General features: G+C 35.1%; 1 protein-coding gene across 2 annotated transcripts in view; it reads right to left on the bottom strand.

Annotated features, from left to right (window-relative positions):
- Positions 1–17,087, bottom strand: part of SERPINI1 (serpin family I member 1) — an 83,603-nt gene that overhangs the window by 9,468 nt on the left and 57,048 nt on the right. For both annotated transcript variants that reach the window (XM_081301136.1, XM_081301137.1), the window contains exon 6: positions 10,230–10,327. In XM_081301136.1, coding sequence (XP_081157262.1) covers positions 10,230–10,327 — 98 coding nt within the window. The remainder of the gene's footprint in view (positions 1–10,229; positions 10,328–17,087) is intronic.

Raw genomic sequence — 17,087 nt, 5'->3', positions numbered from 1 at the left:
TTAAATTGTTACTGTTGTAGATGACATGATCTTACATATGGAAAACCCACAAAATTCCATGAAAAAGTATTAATACTAATAAACAGATTTGGCAGTGTTGCAAGATAAAAGAAATGAACATACAAAAATCAGTAACACTGCTATATGACAATAGTGGTTTATCTGAAATAGAAATCAAAAAAGCAATCCAATTACAATAGCTATGAAAAAGTACTTAAGAATAAGTTAACCAAAGTGATGAAAGATCTCCACAATAAAAATTATAAAATACTAATGAGAAAAATTGAAGAGCTCACCAAAAAGTAGAAATCTATCCTATTTTCATGGATTAGAAGAATCAATGACTAAAGTGTCTATACTACCCAAAACAACCTTAAGACTCAGTATAATCCCCCCAAAAATGTCAATTGACATTCTCTACAAAACTTACCAAAGAAGTCCTAAAATTTCTATGGAAGTACAAAGAATAATGAAGAGCCAAAGTCATGTTAGCAAAGAAGAACAAAACAGAAGGCATTAGAGTACCTTACTTTAAAACATACTACTAGGCAGTAGTAATCAAACCCCTCATGGTATTGGCATAAAAATAAACAAAATTAAATGGGATAAAGTTCAGAGCCTAGAAGTAAATTCATGTATCTACAGTCAACTGATGTTTGACAAAGGTGATAAGAACAAGCACTGGAGAAAGAAGTCTTTTCAATAAACGATGATGGGAAATTTGTATATTCACATGCAGAATAATGAAATTAGATTGCTATCTCTCATCAAACACAAAAATCAACTAAAAATAACCATTATTAAGACCTAAAACTATGAAACTACTAGGAGAAAACATAGGGAAATGTTTCCTCTTCATAGGGAAATGGGCAAAGATTTTTTTGCACATGACCCCAAAAGCACAGGAAACAAAAACAAAAATATACAAATTGAACTACATCAAACTGAAAAGTCTCTGAACAGCAATGGAGACATTCAACAGAATGGAAGAAAATACCATAGAGCAGTAGAGGATATTTGCAAACTATTCATTTGAAAAGAGTTGATATCTAGAATACATGAAAAACTTAAAAAAAAACCCTCAATGGCAAAATAAACAAAGAAACAGATTAAAAAGTGGAAAATAAACCTATATAGACATTTCTCCAAAGAAGACATAAAAATGGTCAGCAGGTAGATGAAAAAAAAATGTTCAACCTCACTAATCATCAGAGAAATGCAAACCACAATGAACTATCACCTCACTTGAGTAAGAATGACTTCTATCTAATACACTAAAGATAACAAATGCTGGCAAGGATGTGGAGAAAAGGATACTCTTGCACACTGTTGTTGGAAATGCAAATTAGTACAGCCATTATGGAAAATAATATGCAGTTTCTTCAAAAAAATTTAAGTAGAACAACCATGTAATCTAGCAATCCCACTCCTGGGTACATATCCAAGGGAAATGATATCAGTATGTCAAAGAGACATCTGCATGCCCATGTTTATTGTAGCACTGTTCAAAATAGCTAAGAAATGGAAACAACTTCAGTGTCTATCAACTGAGGAACAGACCAAGAAAATGTGGTAAATATACACAGTGTAATACTATTTATCCTTAAAAAAGAGTGACATCCTGCCATTTGTGAAAACATGAATGGAAATGGAGACCATTATGTTAAGTGAAATAAGCCAGGCACCCAAAGATACATGATCTTACTTATATGTGGAATCTAAAAAAGTAGATCTTATAGAAATTGAGAGTAGAAATGAAATTATCATCGACTAGGAAGAGTAAGGGGGAAGAGAGGAAGAGAAAAGGGAAGGTTGTGAGTGGTTATTAAGCTATAGTTCAATGGAAGCAAGAAGTTCTGGTGTGCTATTGCATAGTAGGGTGAATATAGGTATTGTAGGTAAATTTTCTGTGTTGGCTAAAAATTAAATTTTAAAAAAAATCAGAAAATTAAGCTCAGAAACATATACAATGAGTTTCAACATTTGCTTGAATGTACCATGACACAGCAGTGCACAACTGTACCACCAACTGCTTCCAGGTCACATTGATGTTTCCCTTGGATAATCTTAACACCCTTTGTCCCCTCTCCTGCTTCCTCTGCCTCCACCTTGATGCAGGCCTGCTTGACGTGCAAGCTAAGTGGCTGCCTCTGCTTTACACATTCACTATCTGTCACCTCCATGCACCGTGCTTCAGGTTATTTGAGCTGAAATAGCTGGAATTTTACTGTGTTTTGTTTCTGCAGACCCTACCTCAACCTCTGCTGTACAGTGAAATACCTGTCACCTTCTGAGGCCCAGCTTCTAGCTCCAGACTTTCCTTCTTCTCTCCCCTGATCCCTATATCTTTAAAGTGGATCTGACCACTCTTTCCTACTGAAGCCAAAAACTAATTTTATTGAAGCCTTCATCATATATCACATCTGCATTAATAACTCTCTCTCCCTGGACTGTCAACTTCCTTAAGCAAGGTCTTAGTATTCCTGGTTTCTGGCTATACCTAAAAAAAATGACCTGACCAAAGTAGAGGGAGTTTCCTGGTAAGTGCAGTTTTCTTGTATTTAACTCGAAAGAGAAAATTTCAGCAACTGTTGAATGAAAGTAATAGCTATTTTATACTGTAAAACGCCCTTAGTTGGTTCTATGGACACCATGACCACAATTCAGTTCACAATTGTGGCTATAAAGTTTGTTCTTGAAAATTCAGAGCAGCAACAGAGGAAAAAAGTATAAAACCCACACACAGGCTAAAAACTTAAATATCTGATCAAGTAGAAGTGTAAAGGGAATAGGATCCAACAATCAGTATTACCGTCTGTTGCACAGACAGGGAAACAAAAATTGAATCTTAATGTTCAATTCCCACAGCACGACTAACTGCTAAATTAAGGTGAGTGAATCTACACAGATATAAACAAGACTTAGGATGCTTAACTGTCAGAAAAACTCCATCCTTTGATAAACATGAAAACAATGTGACAAGTAAGAAATCATATCACAGATACTGAAGAATAAAAGAAAATAAAGCTTTCCCCTACCTTAGACAATCTTCAAGCAGCCACATTAAAGTACAATAAATTGTAGCTAAAAGTTGTTTAATTAAGCATGTTTGGGGCCACCCAATCTTAGAAAGATATCAAGTCCTGCAGGAATCTAGGCAAGGTCATTGTTCCTTACACCTGCCCTCCCATGTTGCTCATTCTGTGTAATTAATGTCAGTCCAAACCATCTGTCCTGCTAGGCTGGCTTTGCGCTCCTCCAGGGCCTGCACCTAGCCTGTTTTATACACCTCATCCATAATATTCTGCATAATGTCACGTACTAGGTATGGACTTAGGTATTTGATTGAATTAGAATGTGAGGACTGTTAAGGAAACTTACACTGATGGCTTCATCTTACTGGTTAGAGAAAAGTTAGTTAATTTCTCAATGAATAAATCAAAGGCAAATCCATTTAAACTCTTTTTTGGTGGTAGTGGTACTGGGGATTGAACCCAGGGCCTCACACATGCTAAGCAAGTACTCTACCATAAACTATACCCCCCAGCCTCCATAAGCAAAAAAGAAAAAAAGAAAGAAAAAAAAAATCTGTACACAGGCCCTAACCAGCCTCCTCTTTTCTTCTGGCCAAAGGAAATTCTGCTGCCAAATAAACTGGTCTTAGTTTCCTCCAGGCAGCGTGGAACCAGGCTCTTTACAATGGATAAAATGGGAACAGGGCCAATGCACCCTAGGTTTCCCAGAGAAGAGCTGGGCAAAAATTCAAACTCTTATGAAGAAATCAGGACAAAATATTAAGGCATTCATTCAGTCACTGAGCAAATATTTATTGAGTACCCTCTCCATATGAGATATTGTGCAGGATGCCAAGGCTCTAAATATTTGAGATTAACATAACGCTGGCAGGATGGCCTTCATGCAAGCCTAGGCCACTACTTCCTTTGTGGCACTGTTACTAAACACAGCCAATTTAAACAAATTTCTACATGCTTAAAATAGCAAAATGAAGAGAATATCATAATAGAACCTTAGATACCCAAAGTGTCTCTATGCTTTAGTCACTAAAATATTTTTAGCTTCTGTCCCACCCATGAAATTCAGAAAATTTTCTACAATATTTCTTCAAAGGGAGAATAGCATTTGTTGTTTGTTCTTCTGGATAGATTTTTGTTTCAGAGACAGCAAATATTTATTTACTTGTTCATTCATTTATGTACTGTGCACCTACTATGTGTCAGACACTATTGATGCACTGGATCTACCATGAGGAACTGATAATAAGAAGAAAATCGATATAAACAGAAGGACAGTAAAGGAAAGCAAATCAATAAGTGACCACAATTTCAGGATATGGTAAGAATAACCAAGAAAACAAGATAAAGTGATGTGTAGGTGAGTGATTAGAGCCATTGAGGAGCTGGTGTTTGACAAAGAACACGAGGAAAGCATGTCTGAGGAAGTCAATGTCAGCTGAGACCAAAGGAATAAAAAGGAGCCGGCTGTGGAAAGACCTGAAGGCAGAGTTGCATTTCAGGTGGAGATGAAGATTAATGCAGAGGTGGATACAAGTCAGCCCTGATCTGGGACCCACTGGGGGCCCCATGTGGCAAGGAGGGCAGAAGAGAAGAGCTCTCACTTGTGGCCAGGTATCAACCAGTGCCATTACTCACTTTCCCTTTCAGCATCAATCCTGCCCTTCCAACACCATCCTGGACTCTGGGGAGAGGACAAACTCTAAGCTCAGTCCCTGCTTTTGAAAAGCTCTGGGCTTAAAGACGAGAATGTGTACAAACTGTCCAAGGAAAAGGCAAGATAAGCAATAACACAGGTAGGTGCAAAGTGCTACCAGGTTCCAGATGAAGAATAGTAAACCACCTAGGAAGGAGGAGGGGTGTCAGGGGGAAACTTCTCAAAGAGGGTGACATTTGGGCTGGTTCTTAAAGTAGAAGAGTGAAAGTCAGAGAAGAGGGCATAGATAAGCAAAAAAAAAAAAAAAAAAAAAAAAAAGATTGTATTTGCAAAGTGAAAAGAACAAAGGGGATGACATGAAAGTCCCATTTGGAACCTGGGCTATGAGAAAGTGGAGGAGTGGGCAGGTGACAAGTATAATTTTAGGAGCTTTGACTATAAGGTTAGAGCCTGAGTTTTGTCCAGAAATAATGGGACACACCTGTTATAATTTTAGAAGACACCTGTGGTAGTAGCTGTGAAAGTTGAATTGAATGAGCAGATAGCTCAGGGCAAGATCAAGTTAGCTGTTGCACTAGCTCAGGCAAGAAGGCAGAAGCAGAACTGGAATTGTAGCAATGAAAGAGAAAGGAACCCTCTGGCTTACAGGTGCAAGGAGAAAGAGAACAAACAAGGGCAGGATGTAGGAGCTGGTCCAGCGTAAATCCACAGCACTTGAGTCTGACCTGAATGTGGCTTTCTCTTTGTCTTCTTAATTCCTTTATTTTATTGGCTTCTTTATTAAAGCTTATATTTCATGCTGAAGGATTTAATACTCACTTTCTCTTTCCCCTTACACCTTCCAAGAGGATTACCTATTAATCCAAATGCTGACAGTCATTCATTTCCATTACAAAAATAGCCCCACTCTATAGCAGGATCCTCACCGAAACTAGATGAGCATTTTAAATGTAGCCTGAGAAGAAAATGATTCTCAGCACTCTCTCTGTTTACTGTATGGGTATTTACTGTGTTTTATGTTAATGGAATTTAGCATCAAAAGCAATGTATATCAAATTGAAATGAAGAAATAAACATAAAAAATATGAAGCATCTCATCTTATTCTTTTCTCCATTCAGTGAGAACTAAGAAGGAAGCACTGTGGGGGGCTCTGAGGAAACATGCATAAGAATCTATCTTTGGGTTGTCTAAATTCTATCAGGGAATGTTAAACACAAAAGTAACAATAATATAAGATGTGATATGCGCCATAAAGAAAGGTACAAAATATCAGGAATTTAATGAGTGATTACTTTTGGTTGGTATAATTATGGTAGCTTGATTTTGAAGTTGGGATACTTCAGCTGAGACTGAGTTCAGATGGTGTTTCAGAGCTGGGCAGGGTGGCATATATCAGTAACCTCAATGACTCAGGAGGCTGAGGCAGAAGGATCACAAGTTCTGTGCCGGCCTCAGGCCTCAGCAACTTAGAGAGACCCTGTGTCAAAATGAAAAGTAAAAAGGGCCGGGGATGTAGCTCAATGGTAGAGTACCCCTAAGTTCAACCCTTGGTACAAAGAAAGGAAGAAAAAAAAAGTATTTCAGATAGGGGAGATTTCATAACCGTGGGGAGCTGGGGAGATGAGACACAGAGCTGGAACACAAGTAGTGTGTGAAGAATCAGCCAGAAAAAAAGGCTGGAGGGAGATGAGGTCTCTGGCCCTGTGGAGCAGTGGATGGCACTGCAGACCAAAGCAGGCTTTGAACAAGACTTGGAATGATCTGAGAGTAGGTCTTAAGGTGAATTTTCTCAGTAGTGGTGGATGAGACAGATTAGACTGGAGAGAGATTGGAAACTATTAGAAGACTATTGAAATAGTCCAGGGCAGGGGTAATGAGAGTCTGAAATAAGAGTGGTTGCAGTAGAATGCAATTTCTTGATAGAGTGGATCCCAGAAGTCTTAGCAAAGGAACTCAAGTCATTCCGTTTTTCAGGAAGCAAGAGAAGGTGAAGCAGTTTTTGTTCTCTATTTTCTAAATCACATTTGCTACTTTGGAAGAAAGATAAAATTTTCATTATATAATTGAAGAATGTATCAATGTCATGGTAGGACTGAATTGTTCACTGGGTGCTTTCAAGTATACCAATTATATTAATTCCATTAATATAATTTTAAAACACCTTTTCTAATTTTTAGCTAAGAATTTTAATTGAAAAAGTAATACACACACAAGGCAAAATTCCAGTGATGTATGAAATGAAAATGCTCTCATCTAACAAGCTCCTGTTCTAGAGGCAACTACTGTTATCACTTTTTGAAATGCAGTTTGAAAATGTCCTCTGCATTCAAAAACCAATACACATGCATACACATACTCTCCTCTGCCTTTGATTCAAAAGCTCCCATTTGCTACTTAATTTTCTTCTTTTCTGCTTCCATTATGCATGCTCTCACGGAAGGCTTCTTAACCTCTTCACTATTGACATTTTGTATTGGAAATTTTTTGTTTTAAGGAAACTGTCCCAAGCATTGCAGAAGTTTAGAGCAATGTGTCCAGTAGGTAGACAAATCCCCCAATTGTAACAGCCAAAAAGGTCAAATATTTCCTGGGAGTGTGGAGCAGGGAAAAAAAATCATCCTTGTTGAGAACCACTGTTTCGATAAAACATGTGTATCAGTCTTAATTTTATTAAACCCAGCTGTTATGTCTTTCTACCATAAGTCCTTCAAACCTTTTATGTCAGGCATGACATCACAATCATTTCTTTTTTCTTTTTCCTGATATAGCACTTTTCTCATCTACCTGCCTCTCTAGCAGTTGTTTAATGAAAGGAATAAACGGCATGGAAGGCAATTAATGTTACATATCCTCATCACTATCAAATTCTCTCTTAAAAAAAAAATAGTAACCAAATGCATGCAAATCATTTTCCTGGGTAGTTTGGTAGGTTATATTAGAATTATAAGTTTTCATGTTACTTAGTTTTCATGCTATTTGGAGAGGCAACAATTGAGCTATGTACTAGTTAGGATACTAACTAGCACAGGCAGAGCATTTGGTGTCCAAATAAATGATGCAGAGATAAATGCTATCAAATTTAGAGGAAGTAGAGAGGGGAATTTTATACTTGGGACAGTAGATAGTTTTTGAGTGAACTATTCAAAGATTAATTAGAAAGAAAGAGCAAGAGAGGAAGAAAAGGACAGAAAAGAAAAGCTACATGTATTAGTTGGAATGATCATCACTGCTAGAGCTACCAACATTCTGATAAAACTAATAACATACAAATCAAATAATTCCTGCTGAAATTTTGAGAGGTTGGCTTTTGTTCTTTCAAGTGATCCTGAAGACCTGAACTGGATGGTGCTTAAGAATAGCAAATGCTAGATTTCTAAGTGATATTATAAGAAGACAAATATTCCAAGAAATGTAATGCTTAAGATGTGTGCAAAGAAAACTTTTCCCTCCATCCATTTTATCCTTCTGTAAACATTGCTGTGTGCCATGTGTGTGTCAGCCCTGTGCCAGGTACCAGAACAGGATCTGTGAACAGGACACTGGGCAGGATTTGATCCTCATGGAGATTTGATCAAATAAACAGATTTTTTTTTTTTTGCATAGAGAATATATGAATTCTCTGAGCGATTCTAGTGTCATTTCGAATCTCCAAACCATCTGCATTCATACTGCATATTTATGGTCCATTGTCTCTGTACATAGTAAAGGCAATTAAATATTACCTTATAAACCTTCCAAATATGTCGGAAATTATAAGGTACACTGACCACAATAATTGATTTGCCGCTGCAGTGCTACTCCCTCAGGACAGAGAGGCAGCAGATATTGTATTTGTGTAAAATAACTGCCTGAATGTTTGGGTGAGGCAGTGAGGAATCACTAATCAAACTGAATAGAGAGAATGTTGAGAAAGGAGAATATAATTATCCAGTTGGAATTTGGCCAGTATTGTAAGACAGATTCTCTTCATTCCCGAGGAAGAGAGCATTCCAACTTTAAGTTGTGCTGTGCTTCAACTATTAATGTATTTCTGACTCAGCTAAGAGACACCATATGATCTTTTGAATCTCCACCAGTCCTACCTTCTTGGCAACCCCAAGGAGGAGTTCCAAGCCCTAAGAACTTGGATATGAGTCATGAAAACTTTACTCAGGGAAAACTCATTTCTCTTTTGTAGACAGGAACATTTATATCATAGACATTTAGAAAAGCTCCACTAGTGCTTAGGGCTGTAAGCTCTCTGAATGAAAGGTAGAAGTTGTGGTACCAAATACATCAGTATCAACTCACTGCCAAAAGCTGCATGCTGCTTAGAAAACAATCTACACAATACAAAATCCAGGAGGATAAGGGATTATCTGATCACATACTCCTTGAGCATTTTTTAAAAGCTATGACCCCCTTCTCTGTCTCTCTCTCATATGCACGCATGCTAACAAAAGTGCATGCACATGCACGCGCACACACATACATGCCCCCTAAGCAATTTCAGAAGTGGGGGCATCTGTTTTCATTGAATTCAGTCGAGGTTTAGAAGCTATAGTTTGGTGAACTTAATTGTTTATAGGCTGCCGATTTAGGAGAGGAAACCTAAATTCTTCCTTGTAACATGGGAACTGCTAAAAAAACAAACAAACAAACAAACAAAAAACACCCTTCTATTACCTGCATGCTCTCTAATTGAAGAAGAGGGTTCAATTAAATTGCATATAAAGGGAACATGCAAGTTGAGTTGCTTGATCTTACTATATAACTATCCTTATATAATCAGAAACCAGATTCTATTTTTCCTGCCTTTCAAAGAAATGATATAAAATAATATAAGCCTTAAACTCACTATTGCTTTTTTTCCAATGATAAGCTCCTTGGGGTTAGCCACTTAAAAACACATCCAAAATTATTTTAATTACACATTCTAAATGCTTTAATGTTACCAACATTTCATGAGTTTTTACTCCGAACAAGTTAAGGTTCTGAATCCAGTAATTCAACTTGATTTTTCCTTGGGGTACTTAGAATAAATTACTCAACACCTCAATGAGCCTATGTACTTTGAAGTTACTTCTTCAAAAACACTGTTTTTTATTGAAGACTCAGAAAAAGGTTTACATCATCTCGCTGGGTATTCTTTATTCTTTAAAAAGAATCTTTGGTCTAGTCCTTACAGCAGGGGGCACTCATTTATCCTCTCTTCTTCTCTTTACTATTATTGATTACACTGGAACATATTGAGATATTCAGTCAACACACGTATTGATTCTACAAGGCATTGTGTCAGAAGGGATGACCTCCTGGAGAATATGATCTACTATCAAAGACAAGACATACACCACATAATACAAACTTAATGTTATAACTGTATTCATAGTTTTACTTGAAGAAGTTAAATATACTTTTTGCTAGATTTACTTGGCAAGTGATAGCTGAACTTTACTTCTGAATTCCATGGTAAATAGAAAATTTAATATTCCTGTTTTTAAAAGCATTATTTTATTCTGTAAAGAATAATGTTTCTTAAAAATTGGTATTCATTTCTTACCAGACAGGGCTGTCAAATTTGCATCTTTGATGAAAATTTCAGTTATTCCAAGACCCTTCAAAATGTCTTTTAAGTCAATTTCCTGTTCAACTGTGAACCTGAAAAACATATAGAGGTAAAGTATTTAGTTACAGAATCTTGTTACTTTGGACAAGAATTAACTGTTAAATACGTTGATTCAAAAACTCTATTTTGTAGAGGGTAAATTATGTTAAAACTTGGTTTTTTTCAGAGGTGGGTACTGGGGATTGAACTCAGGGACACTTAAACACTGAGCCACATCCCTTTCCCTATTTTGTATTTTGTTTAGAGACAGGGTCTCACTGAATTGCTTAGCATCTTGCCATTGCTGGGGCTGGCTTTGAACTTGCAACCATCCTGTCTCGGCCTTCCGAGCAGCTAGGATTACAAGTGTATGCAGCACCACCATGCACTGCTAAACTTGGCTTTTGATTGCAAGAAGCATTTGATTGTTCTTTTAGAAACAGGGGGCATCAAAGACAATGATGTAACAGAATAAGATTTAATTTCATGAGTTAGAAAAACTATGATACAGACAGAACTGCAATATACAGTCGAATAAATGAATTTTGAAATCAAGAATCATTAATTGCTATGTAAATCTTATAAACAAGTATCTTTCAAAATCTTTTGACCTAGTATCTACTATGTTTGATTTTTCAAGCTGGTAATAATCATAAATTTATCCAATGTATTTTATTTTTTACTTAGTATTTTGGTCAATTTATGCTGCTCATCCATCCTCTACCATGGACAGGATTAAATAAGAGACAAGTTCTGCTATAAAATTAATGCATTCAGCATTTCAACTCCACAACAACTATCACATTAAAAATGCGTCTTCGTAGTTAAACTAACTTTGAGAACATAAATAAGGGTGTTATCAAAATATTATCACTGATCAATGAAACTGAGTAAAATATCACATTCTAAAAACTGTAGGCATTTATAATGAAGAGTTTTTTTAAACAAAATAAAAGTGGCTTTCAATTTTTTTATTTTATGGACTTAATGAGTTATACATAAATGTGCACCAATTTTGTAAAAAGAAAAACAACATTAAATGTAGTGGTAATAAACAGAATATTAACTTTAAAAATGGTTTCCACACTAGAGCCATATTGGTTAATATGGAATCTCCCCCAAACCAATGAATTGTATCACCAATCTTTGTAATGACAATTATGGACCAACATGCCTACATTAACACATACACTTTTAAAAAGGAAAGATGTTTATTAATTTTTAAGAAATCATAAATACTGGTCAGAAGTAAACATTTTCCTTTTTCTAAGATGTTGCCTTTTGATAAATACAGCTTATCAATATAAATTTTTAGGCAATAGATTATGCCTTTAAATGAGTTATATCTATGACAGTCACTAAAATTATATCAGCAATATTTCTAATGTCTTAAGAAGGTCTAGAAGGAAATAATTTTTATAAACAAGCCCAGATATGAAGAGGATTGATCATGGAAAATCAGTTTTAGCAGGTTTATGCTTATGGAAAAATAAGTTCAACAGAAAGGTAATATGCAATATCAAACATATTGATGTAAATATTGAATTCTACCACATTTTATACTTTAACTTGGATTTAATATTATTTATTTTGTTTTATACCAAAAGTAAACACTGATCATAAAAATAGAATTGTTCTAGGGTACACAGCTCACAAAAGGAACAGGTAAGAAAATCCAGTGTCTCAGAGAACACACCCAATGGCTCAAGGTGTATGTGTGTGTGTGTGTGTGTGTGTGTGTGTTTATTTTTGAGCACTTATAAGGAGCTTCCTATACATCAAAAACTGTCCCAAAAGTTTAAACACCACATTAATTTAAATGTCATGCCACTTGGAAGGTATTATTAGTATTATTCTCAGGTAATAGAAAAAAAAAGAAACTAAGTGGCAGAAGGTTAAATAACTTGACTAAGGTCATTCAGCTATTAAGTGGCAGAGGTGGAATCTAGATTCAAGTAGAATTATATAATATCTTGATTCATTTAAAATAGGAAAGTAAAAGAAAATACCAGTAGTGGGTTCTTTATACTTCTTAAAAGCAACTTGATTTGTTTCATACTCTGGCTGGCCGGTCAGGCAAAGATGAGAAATTTATCCAGGTGAACTTGAGCGAGTTCCTTAATTGTTGACTCTCAATTTTGCATGTGGAAAATGGCAATTATAATATGTACTTCAAAATATTGTTAAAAAGATAAACAAAGCCTCTAATAATTTTCAGATGGGGATGGCATGGGTGGACATGCAGTGTAGGGCAGAAACTATCAACACTGTGTATCATATTATATGTCATGTAATCATAGGTACTCTATGTTTGCGTACTAGTAGTATTTGGAATAATTTGGTTAAATAACTAGATTAGTCCCTGCTACTTTAATCATAAATTAGTTAAATCCAGTATTTGTTCATTTCAGTATTTATAATATCTTGCATAGGACAAACCATATAGATTAAAATGAAATAAAATCTTGGAGTTCATAAGATGTTTTGTTCAAAGTTAAAGAAAGATGTAAATAATCTCCATTTATCCATGTCTTACCTATTTTTCTTGCTAACCCATTGAAAATAGTTATAATTCAATTATTATATCTTTCCTCTTAATATAGACTAATTATTAATATAAATAATCTTTGTCATCTCTCTACCTTGAATGCCTCCTATGTCCCAAGCACTATGAAACTCACTATGCATGTAGTATCCCATTTAATCCCTTCCATCATGATCTCAAAAAGCACAATGATAGGTATTATTTTTCTCTAAGATGTAGAACAAATAGAAGTTTAGAAAAGTTGTGCAACTTGACCTAAGTACACGGGTAACAGGTGGTAGAATATGAGGATATGAACTAAGGTCTTTCACCAATCACTATAATTTCAATAATAGTTTTAAAAATAAAAAAAAAAACATTACAGGGAGATTGTATTTTTCACTTCTTAAAATAAAAAGCCACAACACTACTTCTTATTTTTTATTTACTTTTTTGAGGTATTGGGGATCAAATCCCAGTCCTCATGCATGCTATCACTGAGCTCTATCACTGAGCTACTTCCCAGCCCCATCACTATTTTTAAAGACAAAAGGAATACCTATTTGTTAACAAAGACAAATAATATCATCATACACTTGAAACTTTCTATTTGAATAAGTTCAAGAGTCATGTAAAGGGAAGAAGCATGAAAGCTGAGGAGAAATGTGAAACAAGTGTTAGAAAAAAATATATATCCCATGTAGAAGATTATAAAATCTGTAAGCAGTCGAGAAATAATCAAACCTTTTGTAGAAAAACCCAAAAGAGAGCATTCATTTTAAAGAACAAAATCATATGGCTTATGATATTTGTCTTTTAAACACAAGAAACTAAAATGCTTTATTAATAGATAATAGTTTCAAAGCAACAGGATGGTTGGTGGTTACAAAATGGAGCAGTACTTCACATCTTTTGATTTCCAGTACTCTGATCAAAAATGAGAAATCTGAGACTACAAAAATCAGATGGAATGAGAGCACAGCAAGGTGCATTTCCATAATAAGTATTATGATATTTGATGTTGATTCTAGAAAGATACTCTCACACCCAAGTAAAGACTGTCAAGGAAGGGCACACAATGGAGAGAGCAAAATTCAAGAGAGAAGAGTGCTTTTTTTTTTATCTGTTCAGATAAAAGTATATGTAAAGCTGCCTATAAGATTAACACAAAATAAGTACTAGGACTTAAAATGAACACTTAGCCAATAAACATTAATAGAATAACCATACGATGCTTACTCTTTGTTAGGTATTATTCCAAAGTGCTTTTTAGATATATACACATATATTTTATATATTAGACAATTGTTTTTTGTTTTTGTTGCTGTAGTGAAAAAAATTGGAAGAAGATCTGGCAATCTTCTTTAAATCTTAAAGATGTACAACTGTGTATAAACATTGTGGTATTTCACTGGGTTTGATAATATAACAAGGAGGTATAGCATCTTACATACATTTTTGTATTTTGAATAAAAGTTCAATTTCAATTCAGCATCTAGTTCTTGTGGAATTTATTGTTCAGGGGGAAAAAATCAGAAGAGTACAAAAGTAATTGCTCCTTCTCCACTCCACCTGCCAAATACCCTATCCTTGTTAAGGAGATTGTTTGGAATATGTTTGTATAAGATCCAGTCTGGTAGAAAGCAAAAGTATCTTTCAAGCAGGAAAAGAATTTGGTCAAATTATAGAAACCCAAGTTTGTTCTTTCAAGCAGGTCAAATTACAGAAATGCAATTTGCCCTCTCAAGCAGGACAAGAACGTGGTCAAATTACAGAAATGCAAGTTTGCATTTTCAGAATAATAACTCTACATGAATAAAACTATACAAATAATTTGATACAGAGTAAACCTAGAATACAGCTATTAGAAATATTTCTACCTTTGCTGAAACTGGGTCACACAAATCATTACTTTTCATTGAACATTTAGTGGACCCTAATGCTATAAAATGGAGGGAATGGACAGTTTCCCATTGGTTACTAAAACATGTAAGTATTTTACAACTGTCGATCTGTTAAAAAGGGAAACAAACTTTATCTTATTTAACCATTTAGTTAGCCTTCTCATCTGTCATTAGCCATGCAGAAGGAAAGTTTGTAGAACTCCTGGAAAAATGGATAGATGGTATTAGCTGTGCCTGGTTTAGTAACAGGCATTAACATGAGCAAGTGAGCTAAACCATTTCATAATTGAAGAGTATTTCTTAGAAAATGAAAATTTAATTTTCTTCTGCTGGCACATTCAATTTCTCAGTGGACAGCACCCGAAGGCCACATTTTCTTATGAACATGGTCGAATTAGAATGTATGATACTTATTAAGTATTCATTTAGCATTCTGTTAAAATACTCCAAAATGACTATATCTTCACAGAATTGAAGCTTTTGCAGAGAGTATACTTAACTTATGGAATTTAATAAGAGAAGCATTAGTACTGCATTGAATTTCTCATATTATCAAAAGAAATTTTCTATAAAATTCAAGGGAAAATACAAAAATAATAATAAAATTTCACTAAATGATGGTTAACTTGGACTAAACCTTGTAAGGTCCTTGCTAAACATCTAGACAGCCATCTTAAGTGACAGCTGTCATTTTTAAGAAAAAGTTTCAGGGCCTTTCTGAGAAAGGCTCACGACTCCCTCATACCAACCCCACCTTTAACACTCCGCCCAGCTCTAATCTCTGAGCCTGCCCCATAAAAGTCCCAGAACTCAAGCCTGTGTGGCCTCTCTCCATCTATGTAGAGATGGGCCTTTATTTGTCAGCTCTGACAAATAAACTCTCCTTTATATCTCTGCCTGGTCTCCATCTTTCATTTCTCACTTGCTCATCTCCTGGTTCCTCACTTTCCTTTCAGACCTAATTTATATAATAATTTAAATTGAATTATTACTGTTTAAAAGAATATTGTTCTTTGGAGTTAAGATACATTGTTTATAATATTAAGTATGTCAAAGTCAATTATATATTTTCAAAATTGGCTTTGTTAGATATTCACTAACTACTTCTCCTTGAAAATAGAATCACAGTGACATCCTTCTATATAAATCTATTGTTATATTGACAAATTTCTAGACATATGTGACTTGCATAAACTGAATCAGGAAGATATAGAAAACCTAAAGAAACCAATATCAAGTAATGAAATTGAAACAGCAATTAAAATCTTCCAAAATAAAAGCACAAGGCCATATGAATTCTCAGCTGAGTTCTTCCAGACCTTTACAGAAGAACTAACACCAGTCTTTCCCAAAATTTTCCATAAAATTGAAAGCAAAGGAACACTCCCAAATACATGCTACAAAGCCAGTATAACCCTGATACCAAAAGGAAAGATACACCAGGGAAAGAAAACTACAGACCAATATCCCCAGTGAATATAGGGGCAGAAACCTTTAATAAAATATTAGCAAACTGCATTGAGAAACATCAAAAAACTAATATACCATGATCAAGTAGGTTTCATTCCAGGGAGGCAATGTTGGTTCAACATAGGCAAATCAATACATTTAATTCACCACTTAGAATTTAGGACAAGAGGGCTGGGGGTGTGGCTCAAGTGGTAGCGCGCTCGCCTGGCATGCGTGCGGCCGGGGGTTCGATCCTCAGCACCACATACAAACAAAGATGTTGTGTCTGCCGAAAACTAAAAAATAAATATTAAAAATTCTCTCTGTCTCTCTCTTTCTCTCACCTCTCTCTTTAAAAAAAAAAAAAAAAGAATTAAGGACAAGAATCAAATTATCATCTCAATAGATGCAGAAAAGGCTTTTGATAAAATCCAGCACCCATTTAGAATTTACCTCAACATTGTAAAGGCCACTTACAATGGAACCCAAAGCCAAGATCATACTAAATAGAGAAAAACTAAAAGCATTTCCTCTAAAATAGGAACAAGACAATGCACTCTTACTATTCCTATTCAATACAATCCTTGAAACATTAGCCAGAACAATCAGACAAGAAAAGGAAATTAAAGGGCTACAAATAAGGAGAAGTCAAACTGTCTCTCTTTGTTGATGACGTGATCCTGTATTTAGAAGACCCCCACCCCCCAAAAAAGAAAACTCTGCCAGAAGACTTCTAGAGCTTATAAATGAATTTAGCAAAGTAGGAGATACAAGATCAATTCCCCAAAATAAATAGCTTTCCTATACTACAACAGTGTTTCAACCAAGGAAGAAATTGGAAAAATCACACTATTCACAATAATCTCAAAAGAAAAGAAAATCTTGGGAATTAATCTAACCAAGGAAATACAAGAGCTCTATGATGAAAATCAAAGA

Source organism: Spermophilus citellus, assembly GCF_964194105.1.
Source record: "Spermophilus citellus genome assembly, chromosome: 7".
Taxonomy (NCBI): Eukaryota; Metazoa; Chordata; class Mammalia; order Rodentia; family Sciuridae; genus Spermophilus; species Spermophilus citellus.
This window is presented reverse-complemented; position numbering and strand designations above follow the sequence as displayed.